General features: G+C 41.3%; 2 protein-coding genes across 4 annotated transcripts; both read left to right on the top strand.

The window, feature by feature from the left end:
* The first annotated feature begins 11,927 nt into the window (after positions 1-11,927).
* On the top strand, positions 11,928-14,614 carry agtr2 (angiotensin II receptor, type 2). 3 transcript variants are annotated; one of them, XM_018728480.1, is made up of 3 exons: positions 11,928-12,036; positions 12,167-12,237; positions 12,985-14,614. In XM_018728480.1, exon 3 carries the CDS (start codon positions 12,991-12,993, stop codon positions 14,107-14,109), a length of 1,119 nt encoding a protein of 372 aa, XP_018583996.1. In that variant the 5' UTR covers positions 11,928-12,036; positions 12,167-12,237; positions 12,985-12,990; the 3' UTR covers positions 14,110-14,614. The 3 variants fall into 3 exon arrangements, with proteins under 3 accessions (XP_018583996.1, XP_018583995.1, XP_029113930.1); XM_018728479.1 differs by lacking the exon at positions 12,167-12,237; XM_029258097.1 differs by lacking the exons at positions 11,928-12,036; positions 12,167-12,237 and adding an exon at positions 12,420-12,497.
* Positions 14,615-17,950: 3,336 nt separating this feature from the next.
* sh2d1aa (SH2 domain containing 1A duplicate a) lies at positions 17,951-23,338 on the top strand. Its single transcript, XM_018728471.1, has 3 exons — positions 17,951-18,095; positions 18,881-18,944; positions 21,301-23,338. Exons 1-3 carry the CDS (start codon positions 17,959-17,961, stop codon positions 21,448-21,450), a joined length of 351 nt encoding a protein of 116 aa, XP_018583987.1. The 5' UTR covers positions 17,951-17,958; the 3' UTR covers positions 21,451-23,338.
* The last annotated feature ends 1,083 nt before the right edge of the window (positions 23,339-24,421 follow it).

Here is a 24,421-nt window from a genome sequence, read left to right on the forward strand (position 1 = left end):
AGAGAGAACAGTAAGGGGGGTAATTTTCTCAGCACCTGCAGTTCACAGTGGTACTGTAAGCACTTCACGTATATGTTAGAGCACATTAAAACTAACATTTTTTAGATATATTTTCATACTCTTATTTCTTATTTAGCTGATGTCTTTGTCCAAAGTAGCTTACTATGTTAGGTTTTTTTATGCTTCTTATATAATATGTTAGGTTTCTATGCTTCTTATAATTATGTACCAATTTATGAGGCTGGGTAATTTTTGCCTTCAATTCACCATAAGCACCTTCCTCAAAGGTACTACAACTATAAGGCAATGGCACTACAGTCTTGGCCACCTGCTGCCCCTGCCATTGACTTTATTTCGTTGATAATGCTATTGTCATCGGGATTAATAGCGTTGTCCCTTTGAAATGTGAAACTGAATTTTGCGGCGGGGTCACAAAATATGAACTATTTTACATTCAATATGTATTCAGAGGGCCTCTGGACATTTTCCACAAATGTAAGGCTTTAACAGGAAATAAAACTAAGTGTCATCTGGTCTGCTTTCTTGATGCTGTATGATGAATTAAAGATTTTCCTGAAGTAGATCACAGACACACTTGTGATGGTGGAACAGTCAGACATGTCTTTGCAAGCCTGCAGCAGAGGAGCAGCGGAGTGCTGCGGGGTGTCTGGGGACAGTAAGATACATATATTCACAGGTCTTTGTTCTATAATGTATGAGCATATTTTGACACATGGTATTTTCATATCTGCAAGGTTTTACTCTGTAGCACGTAAAGCAATAACATGTCAGCTAAACTCAACCCCGGCTTTCATGTATATGAATATTGTACCTGTTTTTCACATTCTGGCATTTTTCTTATTCTTATTCCAAGCAGCCCAGCCAGTAGGTGCACCTATAAAGGGTGAATAAAGAGATGCATAGCAAATGGAGTATGAAATTTTTAAAGAAAAACACAGAATACAGGAACAATAACCAAAGAACATAAAGTGGCTCTCTGTGGCGTAGAAGAATGCATCAGTTTAAAGATTACTACTTACAAAATTAGTGCTTATTAAGCATTTGTGATTACTCTTGTTTTGTGTCTTTTATGTGTTATGTGTATACGTATATCAGTGTTACATTGCTGCAAACAGGAAAATCCTCATGTTTATGCTTCTTCCCCAGCTGATTGGAGTTCGGAGCTACATCCAGTGCGGAGCGGTTAACGTGTTATTGAGATCTGATGCGCACCAAACACCTCCGGTGGGTGAATTGTTAGATTAGCTCTGGGCACGTCTTTCCCCCATCGCCGCGATCAAAGGGACTCAGTGTACTCACACCCCCACCCACCCCCACCGGCTTTTGCTGATTTGTTATGCTGGGTTTGCATGGCGCCCTGGCCATTTTCCACACATTCACTGCTCTGCATGCTGTAGCTTACTGAGAAACTGTGGTCGTGTGTGTATATATTAAACGCACCAAGTGTCGCACTTGAGGCTTCTTCCACACTGGGGGAGGGGGCGATTTTCAATCATTCTTGTTTATTTATCATCATCATTTATATTATTATATATCTTAATCATTTAATGATTATTTATTCATTTAGTTAATGCTTTTCTCTAAAGTGATGTATGATTTTAGGTTTTTGCAGCAAGATACTTAGTGTAATTTTTGCTGTTAGAAAAAAATTGGGGGGAAAAAAAAAAAACAAGACAGCACAGTGGCAGAGTTGTGGGCAAAATGCAGCTTGAATAAAAAAAAAAAATCCAAAAACAGACGCCCAGACAAAAATGCCTTAAATTGGACTGAGAGTAATAAAAACAAATACAGATACAGAACAACTAAAGTGATAAATAAGTCACTGCAAATAAAAAGGAAGATCAGAAGAAAAGATTCCAATACAGACAGAAAAAGCTATAAAAAAAAAGGTTTAAATTTACAATAGCTATACAGACATCAAAACGCACGACAGGAAAACCAATAGAGATGATTAACAACAAAATAAACAGGAATAATATTACAACAGGCAGGATTACAAGAAATACTTCGCGGTCTCCCATCTTTGCTGTATCGCTCAGGGTAAGTTCACTGCTCTCTTGTACTACAGCAGGAGGTCGGAGTCTGACCTACACTCTTCAGCTGCAAAGCAGTAGCACGAACCACTGTACCACCTGCTTCCTCTGTTGTATGTAACAACTTTTTTTGGATAGAAGATAAAGTACGATTGCCGCCATGTTTCTGGGTCTTAGCCTCAGACTTACATCCGGTTGCCCTTTTACTTCACGAACGGCAGCTTGAGTTTGTTACCGATTTGGATGCTTGTGTAACCTTGAGTCTTCCACAATACATGGAGAGCTGAAAACATGTGCATTGCTCTTCCAACTGAATTTCAGCGCAGCTTTTTTTCAAAACCAGATCTTCCACAGCCATTTGTCTTCGAAGGGGGACAGAGCACTCAGCAGAAAAAAGTAATTTTTTCAAAGGTCATTCTTGGGACTTACTAGTCATTACCGCCAGTTCAATCCCAATTTGCTGAGTTAGTGAGCCCTTTGACAGAGCTCAGCTAAAGGGGTACTTCAGGCCTGCTCCAATGGACAGAGCAATTCCAGATAGCGTTTTTTGTGTTTGCATTTTATACCCTTTTCCCAGCCATTTAGTCGAGGCCAATTATCCGGTTCTTATGCTGCCCCTCAAAGCAAGACACCCATGCCCACTTGGGAGGAATGAACGCGGGCAACTAGCAGATATGATTCCAGCTGAGGACAACTGGTCACATTCTGGTCAGCGCTGTAGGCTTTGGACCCAAAGGCTGTAAGTTTGAATCCTACCTGCAACTGTAGTACCCTTGTCCAAGCTACTTACCCCAAAGTTCTCCAGTAAAATTACCCAGCTGTACAAACGCTAAGTCCTTGTAGGTAGTTTAACATTACGAGTTGCTCTGGAGAAACATGTCAGCAAAATGAGTAAAAGAAACACCACCAGGTTGTGTGCATATCAGCCGACTGAAAGCGAAGAGAAAGAATTCATCAATTCCCCCATCTGTGCATGTGTGATAATTCCAAGCAAAAGATGGTAAAACCAGTTTTCTTGTGTTCTTGGGTGATCATTCGTAAACCTGAAACAGCAGTATGTTGCAGCTCTGTTTTACGACATAGACTTAACTGGCTGAATTTGCAGGCCAGCCTTATGAAACACTGCAAGTGAGCAATCTGCAGACACTGCCTGCTAACTGTTTTCCACTGCCCTATCACATCTAAATTTTGCAGCATCTTTATTCCCCTCAGTTAAATGCCTGCTCATTCATATGCGTGCCAGTTATTAAGACCTTTTCAGTGAGCGTAAGCTGAGGTATTCTCATTTTTGTTCGGTACACTTAATCCTTGTGAATGTAAAATTTTAAAGATACAATGCCAGTGAAAAGTTTGAGTCCACTTGCCGGAAACGAGTTTTTTTCACAATGCAGTCTGATGAGGAAATGAGGTGCCATGTTTTTCCAGCTCTTCTGCAGCCATTCCTGGGGATGTAGGACAATTGTGCGATGGCTCGATTTCACTCCTCTTTCTAGTTCCTCCCACACAAGCATTCCCGAGGTTGCCCACGTGTGCTCAGACTTTTGACTGGTACTGTATATGATGAGGAATATCACATTGAAAGAAATTTCTGCTGACATGTTACTGAAAGTAAAAAAAATCTTAATCTGAATAAAACACATTCGAACTTTCATTTTTCATCGCCCTATTTTGGCTTACAGGTAGCACAAAGACAAGGACCTTTCGTGAACAGAACATCTGGCTGGTTTCTTGCTACAGATACTGCTCTCCTTCTGGTAATGAATGCTTTCGCCTTAGCTCTGACTGCTTCCCTGTAATTGGTTGTCATTTTTCTCAATTTCTCACCAACTTTCAATGCAATCAAACATTTTCTGTATCTCTCTGCATTCCATGAAGTCCAAGTGCTGTACTGGCTCAAGTCTAACCTTTCTAGAAGTGCAGGTGTGCCTCAAGTATCAGTGCTAGAACCCCTTCTATTTTTACAATATTTTTTTTTTTTGCCTTTTTGTCACCTTATTGCAAATTCCACCAAGTCCATCCTTTCATCACAACCTTTCAATATACAACCCACACACACACACACATTTTCTGAACCGCTTGTCCCCTATGGGGTCACAGGGAACCAGAGCCTACACAGCAACACAGGGCATAAGGTCAGAGGGGGAGGGGACACACCCAGGACAGGACACCAGTCCGTCGCAAGGCACCCCAAGCGGGACTCGAACCCCAGAACCACTGGAGAGCAGGACCCGGTCCAACCCACTGCACCACCACACCCCCTCAATACACAACCTTTAGACAAAATTTCCTACTACCTCTCATACCTATAACATCTCATGGGTCTACAAACATTATCTAAAACTCAGCCTCAAAGTCTGATACTGACTTGAACCTAGCTTGTGCTCCTCCAGTCACAGATCATACCTTCCCCATTGTTTTTAAAAATATCACACTTGTTTTTGATTACCGTCAGGAATCTCAGTGTGACCCTACATGACTCTATCACTTACTCTCATCACACCTCCTCCCCAACCCAGTCATGTCAGTCATAAGTATGCACAAATTTTGTCCCTTTCCTATGAACTATGCCATTCTAACTATTTTTCCAGTCTCTTCTTTTTTATGTTGGACAACTGCAACTCCCCATAGGCCAGACTTCCAGTATCTGCTACCCTTCCTCTCTAGCTCATCTGAAATTCTGCTACCCTTTTCTTCTGTATTGTGTTCCTCATTATACTCTTTAATCATCTTCTTTGCTGTCTCCACTGGCTTCCTTTTCTTGCTAGGATGCAGTTCACTCTTAGTCTTAAGCAACAGCTTCCTGCATGGATCTGCTCCTCATTACTTCCACTCTCTTGTCCCTTCCTGTGTTCCTTTGTGAAACCTCTGTTCTGCCTCCAGCAACATTCCACCTATATCTCCTCAAACAAAACAAAAAGAAAGCTTATTGTCATTCCATACCCTCAAGCTGTAGCATGAGCTTTCCTTCAACATCAGAACTGCTCTCAGTTGCTGGACCCACAAGGCCCTCTTGAAGACTTACCTTTTCAGACCAAAAATTGAGGCTGCTTGATTTCAGCTCAGGGGGTGTGGTGGTGCAGTGGGCTTGGACAGGTCCTGCTCTCTGGTGGGTTTGGGGTTTGAGTCCCATATGGGGTGCCTTCTGATGGACTGGCGTCCCGTCCTGGGTGTGTCCCCTCCCCCTCCAGCTTTGTGCCCTGTGTTGCTGGGTTAGGCTCTGTTTTGCTGCTGCTTGGCCTAGTGGATAAGTGGCTTCAGCCAATGTGTGTGTGTGTAATCTCAGCTCTGTTTAAGACTTGAGCAAGGTCTTCTGAAGCCACCTTATTTGCTTTGCTCTATGGTACTCTTCAGCTTGACTTCTACTAGCTGCAGTAATACACTTCATCTGTGATTGTTCTCATGTGTCGCTGCTGCTGCTATTATTATTATTATTATTTTTATTATTTTGAAGGTTTGAGTCTCACTTCTAGCTGTAGTACCCTTGAGCATGGTATTAACCCTAAATTGCTCCAGTAAAATTACCCAGCTGTATAAACAGGTAAATAATTGTAAGCTGCTCTGGAGAAAAGCATCCACTAAAGGAATAATATAAGCTCAGGTGAGCCAGTCATAGGTGACTGTACTGCTAGTTGTAACCAGCAGAGGGAGACAGAAGCTTGTTTGTACATATACTGCACTCAGTGTGCACACTGTATATACTGTGCGTGTTATGTGAGGGTGCGTGTGTGCGTGTGTGTACCCTGCATGCTGCACCTAGACATACAGCTCAAATCTAAATGTAGCACATTCCTTGTGTTTCATTTTGCAAATATTTGTTGTACAAAGGGGTAGAATTGTAGAAGTAAGAAAAAATTCACAGATCACAATTTGTTAGTGTGCTGAAATTTGTGGTTATGAATTCTCAAAATGGAGAACAAATAAAAAATTATACTAATTTTGAATTTTATTTTCTCACCCTTCAGTTAAAACTGTCTGTCTAGAGGTAGTTGAAGACAGTGGGTAGAATAGTGGTTAAAGCTGCTGCCAGCTTAAATCCTAGGTAGTGCTCTAGTGCCCTTGGCCAATGTACTTACTCTTAATTGCACCAGTAAAAACTGTATAAATGGGTAAATCACTGTAAGTAACCTAAAAGTGTGAGCTGCTGTGGAGAGAAGTGCTGGGTAAATGCACTTTTAAATCTTCACAAAGCTGCCGTTCAGCTGACATTACTTGTGCTGTATACGTGCTCTTGGCCCTTCAGGCTCCCCCGAGAGCCGGCTCACATGGTCTGATCTTCGCCAGGTTCAGACCTGCATGCCCTCGTTGTTTGTACATCTTGACCCCCTGAAGAGCATCTGCTGAGCAGACTGGCGATTGGGGGGAAGGGGTTGGCCTCACAACCACCTGACCGCTCCAGAAACTGCTTACACAAAACACTTTTCTCTAATTGTGTGATGTTATCCTGCCAAGGAGGGGTGGATATCCCATTTTCCCTCTAGACCCAGAGGCCTTTTCTCCTCTACTGCCTTTATGAGTTTTCTTTTTCTCCTTTGTTGCCTTTTTTCCTTCCTGCACTTGTTTTTAACTGTGCACTATGGCTGATGAACAGAGTTATACCACTTGTTACTTATCTATACATTTTGCACTAATACGTTAAGGGCTTTGGGGTAACTTGTAACCATGGGAGTTTGTGCAAAAATAAATGGAATTTGCATTGAATTGAAAACTGAAAAATGAATATATTTAAAGTAGCATATTTCAGCGAGGGTAAGCATTTCAGTTTTGAGATCTTTTTCTGCTTAGATGCTTTTCACGGTGGGAAAATGCTTATATTGTCATAAAACAATAGGTTGGGCGTTGTTAACATTTATTGATTTAGCTGACACTTTTCTCCAAAATAAATTACAACGTTAATCTGTCTACAGTTATTTACTCATTTATACGGCTGGGTAATTTTCCTGGAGCAATTTAGGACGAGCACCTTGCTCAAGGCTACTACAGCTAGAGGTGGGATTCAAACCCATGATGTACAAACTTTATGACATATTTAATATCAAAACAGTGATAACAGAAACAAACATGATGGAGCAAATGTTTATATATTACAGACAAAAAACTGTTTTTTATCCTCCTTTCTGATATACAGTATTATATTTCATACATGCTTGTATCTGTACGAATTCTATGTATGTACATTTACTCATTTAGCAGACACTTTTCGCCAAAGTGAATTACAATGGTGGTAACAATTATTTACCCATATATACAGCTGGCTCATTTTTTTTTTTTTTTGTTATTGGAGCAATTTCAGGATAAGTAACTTGCTCAAGGGTACTACAGCTAGAAGTAGAGATCAAACCTGCAACCTTTGGATCCAAAGGCAGCAGCTCTAAAGACTACACTACCAGCTGCCCCACATCAGTATATGTACACCCACATCAGTATGGTATATATATGTATATCAGTGTAATGTAGTTTGGCAGAAAAAGTAACATTGTATATATATATTTTTATCTATAATGTATTTTTCCTGCTGACCTACATCCTTCTGATCATATCTGATTCTAAAAAACAAACTTACATAAGAACGACTTCTAATGAGTCACATAGGAAGTAGATAGTTTCTTGGGCTCTTTGTTTCTTGGTGGTCTGATGTCATTCCTTCTTCATAGAAAAACAAACACACTTCGCCCTCTCTATGTTCCTGGTTATCTCTGCACACACCGAGCACTCCAGGGTGTGGGGTCTCAGCCTGTGGGGGGCGGTTGGGGGACGCTCGCTTGTTCCTTCAGGATCTAATCAGCGACGTCCCCCTCTCCCATCTGACTCGCGCACACACGGGATCGCTGCACAGCTCTTGCTCGCCAAAAGGCTGACCGTCGATACCCCTCCCCCCGTTCACAGCGCTTGGCTGCGTGCGGGATTCTCACACGCTACAGAGCGTCCGCAAAGGCCGGCGCTCATTGCATCTTCCGCATATTTATTAGCCGCCCCCGCGTATTCACACAGCTGTTCTTTTGGGACGATGGATTTTTCCATGCATTCCTCTCCCAAATAGTTGCACTGGAAGATTACAAACACGACAAGAGCTTCCCTGTTTGTTTTATATTCTAATGGGCACACAGTGTGATTGGAAGGAGCCCGCTGCCTTTATTACAGAATTTTTACTGCTCTTGTTTGCCAGTCAATGAGATGGAAACTTCAGTTGGTGCTGAACGGCAGGTTGATATATGTGATGTCCTGCTGCCTCTCCGGACTCCTTCTGTGTTCATGCCTCGTACCCGGGAGCGACATGCCACTCGCGCTTGACCTTCTTCCGCATTTTGGCCGGGCATCTGTTTATGTGCTGCGCGAACGCTCTTTCCGCGTTTCCTATGTTACGTTTATTACTCGAGGCCCTCGGCCAAGAAGGCGAGAGGAGAACGCGGACCGGAGCACCTGTAATGTACGGCCAATGCGCTGCGCTGTGTTTCTCACAGGTTTCCGTCAGAGCTTCCTGTCATAACAGTTTACATGTGGAAAAACCGGCCGTGAAGCCTGCCAGGTCCTCAGCTGAACATCTTTCACACCCAGCGTGGCCTCTCAGCACGCTCCGGCACAATATCCCGGTCAGACAGCAATGATCATGTGTGAACCGTGGGGAAAAAAGAGAGAGAAAGAAAGAAAAAAAATATAGATATTTCAGCGCACACATACATATATAATTTTTTTTTTCGTATTTTCGCGCACAAAAAAAACATAAATTCCTAAAAAAAAAAAAAAAAACAAATGTGTGAGAAACCCGCTGTTAGAATCCAAATAAACCTGCTAGTACATAACTTGGCCCATTCATTCTAAGTCCTATATTTACTATAGCTGTGCTGTTAATAAATACTCTATTATTAACTAGTCAGGAACAGCACAATGTCTTGCAATTACTTACTAACCTTCTTACTTTGACTTAATTTGGCAATCGCTTCATGTGTCAGTACGATGAAAACATAAAGCGAAAGTGTCTCATCGATCTTCACTGTATTTTGACTGATGTTTACTGTGCTGAGGTGAACCTGTTTTATGTAGCGCACTGCAGGTTTGAAGAAAGTGTTCTAAAGAAAGCTTTATTGCGAAACAAGGCCCCGCTCCCGCTTTGATATTCCCATTTCGGCGCGTCCGTTTTCCCGCATCGCTCATCGGTCTCTGTCATGTGTGCAAATCTCCGTCGCTCACCATAAATAGTCATCCTGGGAAGGGCTTCCAATGAGAGCTCCGGCAGCCGCATCCATTTAATTACGTCCATCGTGTTTTGACACGTAACCCTCCAGAAGAGGCGATGTTGTGACAGAACAAAAACCCCCGTAATCTGTGCGTGCCGATCCTTGTCATTTATTTTGCTGTTTGAGTGCCAGGTGGCAGCTGTGTTCTGTACTTTAGCTGCTTTATAAATGGTTCCCTTTCAAAGATTGGCTGTACTGCGCTAAATAAATGTAGTACAAAGGCTGGCTCCTGATTTTGCTTATTGCTTTTTTTTAATGCAGTGGCCTGGATACGGACATTGATTTTTTTTTTTTAAAATTGAAAATGATAAAATGAGAAGATATTGTAATTCTGCAGATGTCTTATACAAACTTACAAAACAGAGTTATATCCTTATAGTTCATGACCAGTGCTCCTAAGAACGACAAATCTCTGCGCTGTCCTTTGTTGGCATATTGACTTTTCAGGTATTGCGGGGGACCAAAAATAATAAAAAGGAATGAATGAAACTAATTGATCAAAATGATAATTAAAAAGAAATGTCAAAAAATAATACATTTATATTTTTAATAATATTTTTTATTTTTTTGTGATGAATAATGGGGGGGTTAGCAAGATAAAACTTGCTTGAACTTTGGGAAGGGGGTCATTTCCCCATTCTTCCATCTCTAACTTTATAAGAAAGTACAGTAAGGATGAAGCACTGGGTATGTACAGTACATGCACAACTGCTTTCTGGACTACATGAGACCAATTCAGTTTTCAAAACATAACCCTTTCAGCAAAAAAAAAAGGCCGTTTTAGCAGAGTAGAGGTTAGAGGCGTCACTTTGCAATTGATGCTTCTTGGTTCAAATCGCATCTCCTGCTGCTGTAACCTTGATCAAGGTACTTACCCTGAATTGCTCTAGTAAAACTTACCCAGCTATTTAACAGGGTTAATAAATGTCGGTCGCTGAGTATACAAACCTAATATAATGAGTTACTTTGGAGAAAGGCATCAGGCGTCATAAGGCCTGATAGCACACAAATGTCGCAGCTGAATACAGGGAGTAAAATGAAATCCTATAACCATATTTATGAATCGGGTGAGCTCTCTTTATAAAACCAAATGATCGGATTGCAAAACACACACACACGCATATTCCCACCCACCAACGCTGTCACCATGGAGTGTGTTTTCTCCAAGAAAACACCCCAGGGGAAGCCGCTCAGTACGTGTGTCAAGTTGTCAGTCTGGTCAATTCTACATACAATGTGGCCGCAGATACTGGAACCGCACGGAGGATTAAAGCTCAGACGATGGACTCTTGTGTGTCACGACATCGTGCGGGATTTGTATGGGGCCGCTATCCGCTGTTTGCATCTCAGAGAGAATTGCATTTTTCCACTATTAGTGTTCCCTCCTCTGTTCCCGTTCGCAGATAAATGCAGGGAGTTTCAGTAAAAATAAAATGGCTTGTGACACCATGATGGGTATCTCCCTGAGTTATCGAACCCGGGGCTCCGAGCGAGCCGATGCAGTTACCGTTAGTGCCGTTACTCATGCTCCGTTGTGATATTAAGTAACAGTTAAAATTGCACATATTGTAATTTTTATTTGTCCCCCCCTTTTTACACATCTCCTGTTGTTACCGTATTGTCAAATTCCTGAAGACGTACCAAAACATGCTCTTGTGGAATATTTACATCCCATCTCGACGAGGGCAAAGTTGTACCTCCTGCATTTCCAGCTCCAATGACATCGGCAGGAGGAATTTGTTTATCTGCCCAGACATGGAAAAATTGCTTGCCTCCTCATTTTATAAATATTTTACATGTACAATTAATCTCCTACTGACACGCATATCATAAATCCAGGGTATACAGCAGAACACCCCCCCCCCAGAAGGACAGAACCTAACTGGACGTGTCTGTTCTGAAGGCATTAGTAGTGTGATGGGCATTTTAACACTTATTTATTTAGCTGAGGCTTTTCTAATATAACATAATGCTGAATTTTGTGTACTAACCTTCTTGCAACGATTTACCCTTCTACGTAAGTACCCTTGAGCAAGGTACTTACCCTAAATGGCTCCAGTAAAATTACCCAGCTGTATAAATGGGTAAATAATTGTTAGCTTGCAATAATTGTCACCTTAACATTTTAAGCTGCTTTGGAGAAAAGTGTCTGTTAAATGTTTTCATGCAGGTCAGTACCGTATTGTATCAATTTGAGTTAAGCATCTTGACCAAGGGTACCGCAGCGGGAGGTGGGATTCAAATCTGGATGCTTTGAGAGTCAGGCAGTAGCTCTAACCACTACGCCACCCGCCGACCCTTCATTGGAAGCTCTGTATTTTGGTCCGTTAATGAAATGGTCCCAGATCTTCTGCGGACAATTCATCTTGGCTCAGACAGAAAGAGGAGAATGAGTGCAAGTCCATGAGATGAGCCTGTGAGATGCAGTCCACACTCTCTCTCACACACACACACAGAGAGAGCACACATCTCGATTTGATTTAATTGTTTGCGTTGGTCTCTCCGGATGTGAGTGAGCTTAAACACTCTACTGGGACTCATGGAAAAGGCAGATGCTTTGCCCCCCCGGATCCTGGCGGGAATTCAAGTTCCCGTGGCTTGCTGGGTTGCGCGGACGCGCCCTCGTCCTCATCCCCTTTGGCCGCCGGAGGGCTATAAGACAGCAGAGAAAGTCCAGGAGTCATCATTCAACTACTGAGATAAGGACAGAAGGCAAGTTCTGAGCAGAAAGGAAAAGACTTCCTGCAAAGGTAAATTATGTGGCACTAAAACTGTGTTCATTGGAAAAGTATGACAAGATCAGATGGGAGGCTGTGGGATTTCATCTGACCGTCAATATTTCAAAAAAACATCAATTTCGTTCTCGTCCTATGTTTGCAGGGCGAGCAGCAGTCCACATTGATGAAAGTGTGGAAGAAGGAAATTACAGATTGTGTTCTTCAGCTTAATAAGTAAATAAAATGATCTTTTTGGTTTCATGTATTTCAGACACGCTCGTAACTGTAGGGTGAACTGCAGCATTTAATTGTTTGACAAAGAAGCCTTTTAAGTCGTTTATTATCTTGTTCTACTGTAATTAATTTGTTGTCTGAAAACCGCATTGATGTGTTTCATTTCTATAGAAAAGAACTGAATCAAATTGAAGGCTTAAAAATGATGAATTATGAACAAAAATCCATCTATTAAGCAAGCACGTCATTCCAGCAGTGAAGTACTGAATTTTCTTTTTTTTTTGTTCTTCATTTGGCAGCTCTCTATGATAAATACAATGCGGTTCAACATTTATGGCAAAAATCTCCAGAAAACAGCATAGTCTGACTGTTAGCAAAAAGGAGTTGGACTTACCAAAACACTTTTCTTATTAATACTTTGGAAGAATATGTTTTTATTAATGTTTGTATATAATATTAGAAGCAAAAGACTCTACTTTCATGTATTAATATTTACTCTTTAGTGTTTGCAATGTAAACTTTTGTCATCACTTTTTAATACTTTACTATAACAAGACGGAAAAGAAGAACAACAACACAAGGGAAAGTCAAAAATTATCAGCAATAACATTTTACAGAGTTGAAAAAAAATTGGGAATACTTTTTGACTTACCCCCATATCATCATCACCAATAAAAACACACTGTTTTTCTAAAGTTGCATTACCGAAGGGAAGATAATATCTGATTTTGAACTCTGCATCCACAGGGTCTGATGAGAAACCCGGGGACAGCGATGACGACCGCTCTTCCATCCAGCTTGCCAGCCACAAATGTCTCATTGGGGGACCATACAAGCAATGTGTCCTGCAGCAACATATTAGCGACCCAGCACCAGAACGTGATCGTTCCTACCGTGTACAGCATCATCTTCCTGCTGGGCTTCATGGGAAACAGCCTGGTGGTGTTTGTGCTGTGCCAGCGAGGCGCCCGCAGCACCGTGGCCAACATCTACATGTTGAACCTGGCCCTTTCCGACATGTTCTTCCTGGCCAGCCTCCCATTCTGGGCGGTCTACTACTACTTCGACTACAACTGGCCCTTCGGGACGCTCCTGTGCAAACTGTGTGGCAGCCTCCTCTCCCTCAATGTCTACGCCAGCATCTTCTTCATCACCTGCATGAGTGTTGACCGCTACCTGGCCATCATCTACCCCTTCCAGGCGCAGCGGCGCCGGAACCTGTGCGGGGCACGGTCGGTCGCCTGTGTGGTTTGGGTGGTGGCCGCCATCGCCTCGATCCCCACCGCGGTGTTCAGGGACACCCATCATCTGGAGGAGCTGGGGGTCACAGCCTGCGTCATGCACTACCCTCAGCCAAGGTGGCTGGTGGGCCTGGCCATGACCAAGAACACCTTGGGCTTCCTCTTGCCCTTTGCCATCATCGCCAGCTGCTACTGTGCCATCGCGAGGCACCTCCTGGAAACCTCGGCCCTGGATAGGAGCTCCAGCAACCTGGACCACGTGCTCAGGATGGTGGTGGCTGTGGTGTTGGCTTTCTTCATCTGCTGGTTCCCATTCCATGTGCTCACCTTCCTGAACGCCTTGACCACCTTGAGGGTCCTCAGGGCCTGCTGGCTGGAGGAGGCTATCAGTGCTGCACTGCCTTTCAGCCTGTGCCTCGGCTTTGCCAACAGTGCCATCAACCCCTTCCTCTACTGTTTCGTGGGAAACCATTTCCGTGAGAGACTCAGCAGACTTCATGACTCCATGCTGCCCAGTCTGGCCCAGAAGAGGGGCTCCGTCAGCACCAGGCTCAGCTCCTTTTCCCGAAAGCTGAGTGACCTGAAGGACCTGAGGCCTGCGGAGACCGTGGAACAACTCAAGATGCTCTAGCTCGAGTCGCAAATGAGAACGGAGATGAGCTATAACTCTCCACAGGAGGGTCCTCTCTGAGGTTCCAAGGGCCTTGTCATGCCCTTGGATGACCCTGCTGAGAGGATCTATGCTTGGGACATAAGTCACTTACAGATTTGTCACCTGCTGACATATAAGCAATAACAGGACATAAGAACGGTATAAGTAGAAGTCTCACCTGTAATGTATCATGTTTTATTGTCACACATTTAGCATTTTTTGTAATATGAAAGCTGAGAAAAAATTTAATTTAACCTATCAGACAGAAGACATTCCAGCAACTGGCAGCACTTAACATTTTTTGGTCATGCAGTAAAAATAGCAAAATCCACAGTGAATGGTGTTTGTGCTGAGCATAGAGAACTGCATATAGATATGTCGTGAATTTGGCCCACATAGTCCACAATGTTTTATACATAACACACGCACATTTTCTGAACCGCTTGTCCCATACGGGGTCGCGGGGAACCGGAGCCTAACCCGGCAACACGGCATAAGGCTGGAGGGGACACACCCAGGATGGGACGCCAGTCCGTCGCAAGGCACCCCAAACGGGACTCAAACCCCAGACCCACTGGAGAGCAGGATCCGGTCCAACCCACTGCACCACCGCACCCCCTTTATACATAACACATACAATAATATATCCATGTGCTAAATACTCACTTTCCTTAACCATTCATCAAAAGTCAGGGTTGTGACTTTCTGAGCCTATTCTGAAAGCACAGAGCTTGAGGCTGAGTAGGGTAGACCATGGACAGGACAGCACTGCACTGCTGAATATATTGGCTACATTAATATTCTTTTTATATTTATCCTATATCTGTATATATATATATAGTAAGAGTAAGAAAAACATCGACTCACTAAATGATGATCGGTGTATTGTATGTCTGCTCTTTGTATAAATATATAGAAATTGTCCACTTTTATAACTCTGTAAGAGAAAAATATTGACTAATTCATTATCTGAGGCCTGTGACAGTTACTATGTACATTTCTCACTGCTTCAAGTAGGGGCAGCGGGTGGCCTAGTGGTTACCACCTTTGTACTCAAAAGGCCTAGGTTTGAAGCCGCCTGCTATAGCATCCATCAGCAAGAAGTGTACTTACCTGTACAGTAAAAATGAAAAATGTGGGTTTATCAAAAATATTTAATATATTATTTTTAAACAATTCAAATGCTATTTCTTCCACGATGATTATAAAAATAAGAGGAATAAGGCTGTTTATGCACTGTTGTGTTCGCTGTACAGTGGATGAAATAAAGTGGATGAATTGATGGTAATAGTAAAATCATGGTGTTCTATCGCTTCCTTTACCCTGTGTCAGTGTTTGTCTGCCTCTGACTCGTTGACCACACTTTTGTTTTAAGAGTACCACACTAGCTCTTTAAAGTGTGCTTGGTGTATTGTGGTTGTTTGACCTTTATACTGTGGTGTTTGCTGGGAGAGACACAGGAACTGATGGGTGAACATTTACCGTCGCTCACCGTGGTAAGGGAGTGGCTGAAGCAATCCAAAATGACACAAGGAAGTGTGTGCTAATGCAGATGGCAGAACCACCAGGCTAACATACTGCAGATAGAAGACTGCCATTTGAAGGTCACAGGTTGCCATGGCGATGCCCTTTCTTGGCCAGACACCAAACTTTCTACATTCTACAGGCAAACGCAGTGCGGAACAAACAGTGTACGTGGCGTGCTCTATATGAATAACGCAATGTAAAGTGTTCGAAAGATGAATGACATGGAATGACTGAATGTAGTTGCTGTCAATGCTTATGGCGCATGTCACAAGCGGTTACAAACCATGAGCTATGGCAATATCGCACGCTCGTAACATTTTACTGTGCTGTCATAAACTGTCACCACTTGTTATGGCAATGAAGCCATTAAAAACTTAGTTGATATGCAAGGAAATGTTTTCCATACTTTTTAAAACTTTTTTTCCCTTTCTTTAGGAATTACAAAGCCTGATTCCTTTGCACAAATTTTGGAAAGAGAATTTGGAGTTTGTTTCAAGCTTTAATGGCATCACTTATGCTAACAGAACCTGTTTTGTAGGCCTCAGTATACAGATGGGTATGTTTTTTAAAGCAACTGACAAAAATGATGAAAATAAGACCATAAATTTAGCTGATGTATCAGGGCTTTTGAGTATAGGGTGGCTGTTAATGTAATGCTTAGAGCTGCTGCCTTTGGTCCCAAAGGTTTCTGGTTCAGCTCTCATCTCCAGCTGTAATACCCTTGAGTGAGGTATTTACCCTAAATTGCTCTGGCAAAATTACCCAGCTCTATAAAGGGGTTAATAATTGTAAATGCCTTAAAATTGTAACTTCAGAGAAAAGTGTCTGTTAAATGTATAAATGTAAATGTATGTTAATAATCCCACATGCACCTAGTTTCCCATGTTTATCACTCTCACTAGTAACCACCAGAGGGAGACAAATACAACCCAAACATGTAGCGGATGGCCTAGTTTTATTGTCTTAAAATGATTTACTTAAAAGACATGTAGTAAGATTTCTCTGCAGTAATTGTCTTTGAGAAAAATTTCTTACACACACACACACACACACACACACACACACACACACACATTTTCTGAACCGCTCGTCCCATATGGGGTCGCGGGAAACCGGAGCCTACCCGGCAACACAAGGCGTAAGGCCGGAGGGGGAGGGGACACACCCAGGACGGGACGCCAGTCCGTCGCAAGGCACCCCAAGCGGGACTCAAACCCCAGACCCACTGGAGAGCAGGACCCGGTCCAACCCACTGCACCACCGCACCCCCATATGTCTTATACATTTATACATATTATTAAATATTTTTTCTATCTTTTATCGAAGGGGTCTCCAACTCAATCCAAGTATGCTGGTCTTCATTTCCCCCACTTTCACTCCCATACATCTAATTAAGAATATTATCAAAGACATTCTTTTAGTCTAGACGATCAGATTTTTCTTCATAAATGAAGACGTCAGTTTGTTATGCACATATATTTATGGAAATGCACTGAATGGACTGAAAATTAATATTAAGCAATAAACAATTAGTATAGGCAAGTAAACTTGTTAAACAGGAAAAAAATATTGAAAATTATATTTATTTGCACATTATGTCCTTTATGTTCAAAAGAAGACATTCTTGGATTCATAAAAAAGGAAGGAAAAATCAGCTTCTCATCACAGTACAGTTGTTGTTGTTGTTGTTGTTATTATTATTATTATTTTTGTTATTATTATTATTATTATTTTAGTGACACGCTATAATTTGTAAATTTATAATTTTGTAAATGTTGCAAGATATCATAGACAGAGCCACTGCATGTGCCTGAAAGTAATCTAAATACAAGTGGTCCCTGACATACGATGGAGTTATGTTCCACGAAACCATAGTAAGTTGAAAATGCATTTAATACACCTAACCTACTGAACATCATAGCTTAGCATACGTGCGATGGCCATTATGGGCTTGCCGCCTTCATACTGGGCAATTACTGTATCTTGAGCTTCTCCTGGAGAAAAAAATCAAAATTCAAAATTCGAAGTACTACTGAATGTCTATCGCCAGCTCACCATCGTAAAGTCGTAAAAATCGTAAGTCGAGCCATCGAAATTTGACGAGCATCTCTCTTTACAGTAAGTGACACACTTTGGACCCAGTGACTATGCAGGGACCATGCTTGTTCCTAATGCTCTGTTAATTTTTTTTGGCTCTCATTCTTTCGGTTTCTTTCTTCCTGTTAAGATCATTTCCTGCAGTCGTGCAGTTAAAAGCCTCCCAGACATCTTTTGGCCTTCTGTGGCAGAAAGAGGCGGCAGATGGAAGCGTTGGGGTTTTACCACGGTGCCATCAGCAAGCAGACAGGGGAGAAGGTGCTCTGCGCTGCTGGGAAGGATGGCAGCTATCTCATAAGAAAGAGTGAGACAGTGCCTGATGTGTATTGCCTTTGTGTTTTGTAAGTAAAAACAGTTTTTGGTAAAATGTCAAACACACCATCGTGTGGTATCACCGGTTGGGTTGGGTAAATGTGAGAGCAGACCTGTTATAGTACTGATTGTAACAATGAATACATTGTGGCTTCCAAACTGTAAAAAAGCTATATTGTACGTCCGCGTCGTTCATATATCGTTATAAACACATTTTTCAACCTTTCTTGTATCACATTCTTAAAATTAACTTCAAGGCTTGTTTTCTCCATGATTAATATTATTAATAGAAGTGTTGGACTTACACACTTCACAAAGTCTAATTTCCCATAAACATACGTTAACATACATTAAAGTGCACGTAACGTGAACAAGCATGCAAGAAACATCCAAAAGGCTGGGCTGAAATTGCTGACAGCATCTCTGTTCCAGTGAAGTAAAGAACTGAACAAAAATATACCTATGATGGAATGTTAGCTTTTTTTTATATTTATACTGCTGTTTTATCTCCGCCATGTTATTTATATTTATTTTGTAGCATTCTTCTCCGAAGGAATGTACTGCTCAGCGTATGAAAACATGCGTTTGACAGGAGTCTTACATGACAGATAAGGTCAATGTTAACAGTTTCTGCAGATAAGGTATATGGCGCTAAAAACTGCTGCATTAAAGCTAAGCAACATGTTTTTTTATGAACAGAGAATATTTCTAGACAATTACACATCCAGTCTGAGGACATATTCTGAATTAGAGCTGCAGATTTTTATTAATCGGTGAGAGTGGCTAACAGCGCTGTCCCTGCTCATATTGACAGGTATCATAAATACGTCTACACCTACAGACTGTTCCAAGTGGAGGGAGGATCCTGGACAATAGAGGTGAGTGTAAACAGAGTTGTACTTTTACTGCGTGTATTAGGCTCTTTATTTGCTTGCAACAGCTGTTGCGTCCTTCATGATGCCACTCAGACGAAAGATACTTAATTAGAATATTCAGCAGTAATGAGGCCCCACAGAGCAAATGTCACTATGAGCACGTTGGTATTACAGTATTACTTCGGAGTTTTTAACTTGTTTTGGCAGCAGCTCTTAGAAATGTGGATTGCATTGCGGAACAGCCAGTTTTATCTGCTATCATGAAAACGCTTCTGAAAACCACTACCTTAAACACCTCATCCATGGATGAAATGATTTATGTGCATATTTCTGATGTACACTTTATAGATGGGAGAGAAAAATTACTTGTTAGACAGAAATGAAAAATGACAACAGAAACCATCTTTCCTCGATGCCACAACTGAAGCAATACAGATGTATTGTTAGAAAAAGGATCTGAAAGAGAATAATCAATGAGGTACAGATTAGTATAAATACAAGGCAGTAACATTTGCAACCGAAGGATGCCTTCCTAGCCTTTAGAATAACCCTTATTCATTATTACATTTTCATCCAGAAGCAACTGGAACTAACAATGAAACGATTAAATCTACTCTTAGCTCTTGACCTTTTTGTCAACGGTGCCTAATTTTATTACTATTATTAAGACAAAACCAGAAAGCGAAACCTTATTTTTCATTGACAGCGGAAATTTGAAAAAAATGAGTAACATGATATAAGGAAAATGTTTGCCCACAAAGGGTATTTAAAAAGCACCCATGACGCCTGGAAGATAGCAGCATGAACTGGATATTCAAAATGTGTCACTTGCAAAATGCACTCCTTTAAATATCAGCACATTTTCAAAGCTCAACGGTCTGCTATAGGATCTGTGTATCTCGTATTAATTATGCAGAAACTAACCGGGTACATAAAGAGAAGTGTTTAAATTTCCCCCAACTTCTGTTGTTGTTATCTGTTTATTGTAGGTTTATGCGTATTAGAAAGACACTTATAATCTACATTTACATATTTACTTGATGCTTTGAACCAAAAGCAGTGTTAAGATACTTATTATGATTTACCCATTTATACAGCAGGGTAGTTTTTACTGGAGTACATTTTTAGGATAAGTACCTTGTTGGAGGGTAAAACAGCTGGAATGAGAGTCAAAGTTAAATTCTTCAAATGAATGGCAGCAGCCCCATTAATCAAAGCAATTTTTAAAATAATCATATTGAAATAAACACAAACTTACCATAAGTATACCACAGTAAAATACACACACACACACACACACACACACATTTTCGGAACCGCTCGTCCCATACGGGGTCGCGGGGAACCGGAGCCTACCCGGCAACACAGGGCATAAGGCCGGAGGGGGAGGGGACACACCCAAGACGGGACGCCAGTCCATCGCAAGGCACCCCAAGCGGGACTCGAACCCCAGACCCACTGGAGAGCAGGACCCAGTAAAATACAGCAGTTGCAAATAGCTATAATATTGAACTATTATTCATCTAACATACATTCTTCCTCCAATTACTGGACAAAACTTGTTCCTGAATTTTCCTTAAATGAGTCCTCGTCAAACAATTTCATTCGTATTCAGAAAATTATAACATGTTCCCACAGTGCTCAAACAGACTTCCAGATTTGACCCAAAAATCAAAAACTCTCTATGATCATCAGGACTAATCATTTTGGAGAAAAGATGGTTAGCTTTTAAAGCAATTTAAATAAAAGATAGATAAATTGTTGTGAAATATTTAATAGCAACGAAGAGTTGAAGCAGAAGAGATCTAAGTGAATCTAAATATCAATGTATCAACAAAAGCATCTGTTACTTGAAAAAATTTCGTGTTAAAAATAACACTGAAAGAACAATAGATATTCCGTTTCAAAACAGTCTTTGAGGAAAACGTCATTGCTCAGTGGTGAAATGGCCATTGACTAAACTATCATTATTTCACGTTAAAATAGCGATTGATGATCAAGATAGTATTCAGTGTTTAAATGGCAGCTCTTCTAGCTATCATTTAACATTTTACCATCTTATATCAGCAACTGACCATAAAGTCATCATTGCATGCTTTAATAGTAATTTACATTTACATTTATTTATTTAGCAGACACTTTTCTCCAAAGCGACTTCCAACGAGCTCTATGTAGCGTTATCACCAACACATTGTTATTCACCATTAAAACAGCAATAGATTAAGAATAATATTCCATATTGAAATGGCTGTTCACCAAAATGCTGTTGCATGTCCAAATGGCGGTTAACTAATGTACAATTATTCCTTGTTAAAATTACTTTTGATTAAGCTGCCGCTGTTCAATGTCTGCATTCCAGACTGCTCCCGGTGTCAACAAGCGGCTGTTTCGGAACATCAAGAACTTGATAAGTGCATTTCAGAAAGAAGACCAAGGCATTGCGATTCCTCTTCTTTACCCAGTCCAAGTTGAAAACAAATATGCTGTACATCAGCCAAGAAATGTTTAATTGCTAGGAATAACACAGATTCTTTTTTTTTTTTTTGACGACAACTGCATTGGTTGAGATGTACATAGTATAGTGTATCTGCTTTGTTTTTGAAGAGCTAATGGGTCAAATGATGATTATTCCAAATCTGGAAAAGGCAGCGCTTGGAAGTACTTAGAAAAGGTTCAGCGGCAGTCTCATCAGAGCCTGCCCTGGGTAATAACTTCGCTGCAGCATCACTGGTTAGAAATTGTAACATGTACAAAATACATTTTCGCAAATACTTCTTAAGTGCTCTTGTGGCTTTGATCTGGGTGCTCTGGGTTCCTCCCACAGTCCGAAGAAAAGTATTTAATGTAGACTTTAAGACTCTAAAGTTAATTTAGTATGTGTGAGTAAATGTGTGTGATTGATCCCATTCAGGGTGCAGCCTGCCTCAGGCCTTATGCTTTAAAGATAGGCTCCAGACCATCGTGACCCTGAACCTGACAACCTGTTACGGTGAATTAATGAATAGAAAGAAGAACAACCAAAAAAAATGTTGAAATTGTAGTTGGGCTGTGATCTTCTGTTAACAAAGTGGTTGAAACTCTTGTGCGACACAAACTGGTTTGGCTGTTGAGAGAGAGAGAGAGAGAGAGAGACGGACAGACAACTGAGGTTTCCTATATTTGACCTCGCTCTCAGAAGAAATCGAGAAGCTAGTCTACTTTGCTTTTCCCTCCTAACTGGAACTTTGTTCCCCATTTGAAATAATTTGGAATGGTGGACAACCTCCTGCTAGATTTCTTGAGAGTGGAACAGATGACAGTGTTCTATCCATCTGTCTTCAGGAATTTTCAGAGTGGTGGGATTTTTGGGGTGAGTTAACCGAGCTTTCCGCCAGGGCTGAAGAGTTTCAACCTCGGATTGATATCCTTAGCCTGGGGCGAAAACTGAAGTGTGAAATGAGGAAGGTTAGGCTCACCCTGGGGTTTCTGACACGCGTTGCCTTGAAAGCCCAAACAAAACAAAACCAACATTTTCTTTGAGGCCACAGGCACTGAAAATGCACTTTTTTTTTTTTTTGGCAGTGTTGGATCCAAAAAAAAAAAAAACACTTTGTACAAACTTCTGGCTTCAGATCCATTTTTGCTCATGATTTATAGTTTTATATCTGTTTTCAGTGCATTTTTATAGAGCTGTGCATTTTCACAGTTAAATACCTTTTCATACATTCAAAATAGGATGCACACAAACAGATCTCTAAATTATCTCCTTAACACTGTCCCTCATTTGTTCTTTTTTTTTTTCTGCACCAAAGATGGTTCTCTATTCTGCATTTTTGTATCTGTGGTGAAAAAAGCATTTGCTTATTTTGCTGTAGCCACTCCGTCTTGCAAGATAACTACAAATACATTTATGAGAAGCAGTCAGTTGTTTAATTCATTATAGCTGTTTCGCTACCTATTTTTGTCTGATTAACAAATTATGAAACCATATGATCACCACTGTTATTCAGGTCAATTGTTATACACCACTGAATACATCTTTAATCAACATCAGTGCTGAAAATACTATTGTAAATATTCCTACTAGCCGTCACCGGTATCGAAAATGTTGAAAGATGTTTCCTTCCCTGGGTTGTGATAAACGGGTTGTGCTAAGTGTCACTGTTTCATTAAAAGAAAGTACATCTTTTTGTCAGTATAATAACATTTAGAATAGCTCACTCAGATCTCTGAGGAGTACCCGGCCGATTGAAATCTTTTACAAATAATGCTTTAAATGAAGCTATTGCCAGTGTTTTCTTCTGCAGAGTTTATATTCTGGTTTCTTCCAGCAAATAGACAATCTCCCACATATAGCTGCTGTTTAAAAATACATCTGTAAAAAATGTGTGTGAGCTTTACATTGCTTTGGAAGACAGTGTCAGTCAAATAAATAAATGTAAGTGTCTGTGTGTGTCGTGGTCAATATCATACTTATTGTCACAATCCATGGAGAATTAATAACAGCAACAACAACAAATACACACACACACGCACACACATACATGCACACACTCTGTCTGAAACTGCTTGTCCCAAGTGGGGTCTCGGCGAGCCGGAGCGTAACCCGACAACACAGGGTGCAAGGCTGGAAGGGAAGGGATGCACCCAGAATGGGACACCAGTCTGTCGCAAGGCACCCCAAGCAGCACTCGAACCCCAGACCCGCCAGAGATCGGGACCCGGCCAAATCCGCCGTGCCACTGCACCCCCCTTCAACAACAAATAATAGTACTAAAATTAGTTGACGTTGCAAGTGGTAAGTTGTGTTAAGGAGAACTCAGGAATCATCTAGCATGTTTGCATGCAGTGTTCTTGTTTGTGTACCTTCGTTCTCTGACCAAAAAAAATATACTGAATAATGCCAAGTTACCATATTCTTTCCCTCATGTTATGTTCCTATTAGGCCACTTGCATTTAAACAACGAAAAGTCGAGATAAATATTTCCTGTTTTATTTTATATGCTGTATTCCACTTGCACAATACCACACATACACACACTTTCAGAACCGCTCATCCCATACAGGGTCACGGGGAACCGGAGCCTACCCGGTAACACAGGGCATAAGGCCAGAGGGGGAGGGGGCACACCCAGGACGGGACACCAGTCCATCGCAAGGCACCCCAAGCGGGACTCAAACCGCAGGACCCGGTTCAACCCACTGCACCACTGCGCCACCGCGCCCCCGCACAATACCACGTACCTTAGAAATGAAGGTAGGACAAATGAAGTGAACATCTGTATTATTTAATATTCTTTTTTCTCCTGCAAGTGTCTTAGTCAAGATTGAAATTGAGATATATTGCACAATAAATTGAGAAACAGCCCTGTGCTTGTACATGGAAATAAACAGCTCAATACCTGTAAAAGGAATAAAATTCTCAATACAGTAAATCTCCGCGGGGGGAAAGACGTGAAAGGAGAGACACAAATACAGATTGCGAATTTGCACATTTATTT

This window comes from Scleropages formosus, chromosome 14 (assembly GCF_900964775.1).
Source record: "Scleropages formosus chromosome 14, fSclFor1.1, whole genome shotgun sequence".
Classification (NCBI taxonomy): Eukaryota; Metazoa; Chordata; class Actinopteri; order Osteoglossiformes; family Osteoglossidae; genus Scleropages; species Scleropages formosus.

What these genes read in the sequence shown, in the direction of transcription:
- agtr2 (XM_029258097.1), top strand. Translation starts at nt 12,450, where the DNA reads ATGAACAAAAATCCATCTATTAAGCAAGCACGTCATTCCAGCAGTGAA. An exon ending in CACGTCATTCCAGCAGTGAA is followed by an intron (nt 12,498 to 12,984) that starts GTACTGAATTTT and finishes CTGCATCCACAG; the next exon opens with GGTCTGATGAGAAACCCGGG.
- sh2d1aa (XM_018728471.1), top strand. Translation starts at nt 17,959, where the DNA reads ATGGAAGCGTTGGGGTTTTACCACGGTGCCATCAGCAAGCAGACAGGG. An exon ending in GTGTATTGCCTTTGTGTTTT is followed by an intron (nt 18,096 to 18,880) that starts GTAAGTAAAAAC and finishes TCATATTGACAG; the next exon opens with GTATCATAAATACGTCTACA. An exon ending in GAGGATCCTGGACAATAGAG is followed by an intron (nt 18,945 to 21,300) that starts GTGAGTGTAAAC and finishes TCTGCATTCCAG; the next exon opens with ACTGCTCCCGGTGTCAACAA.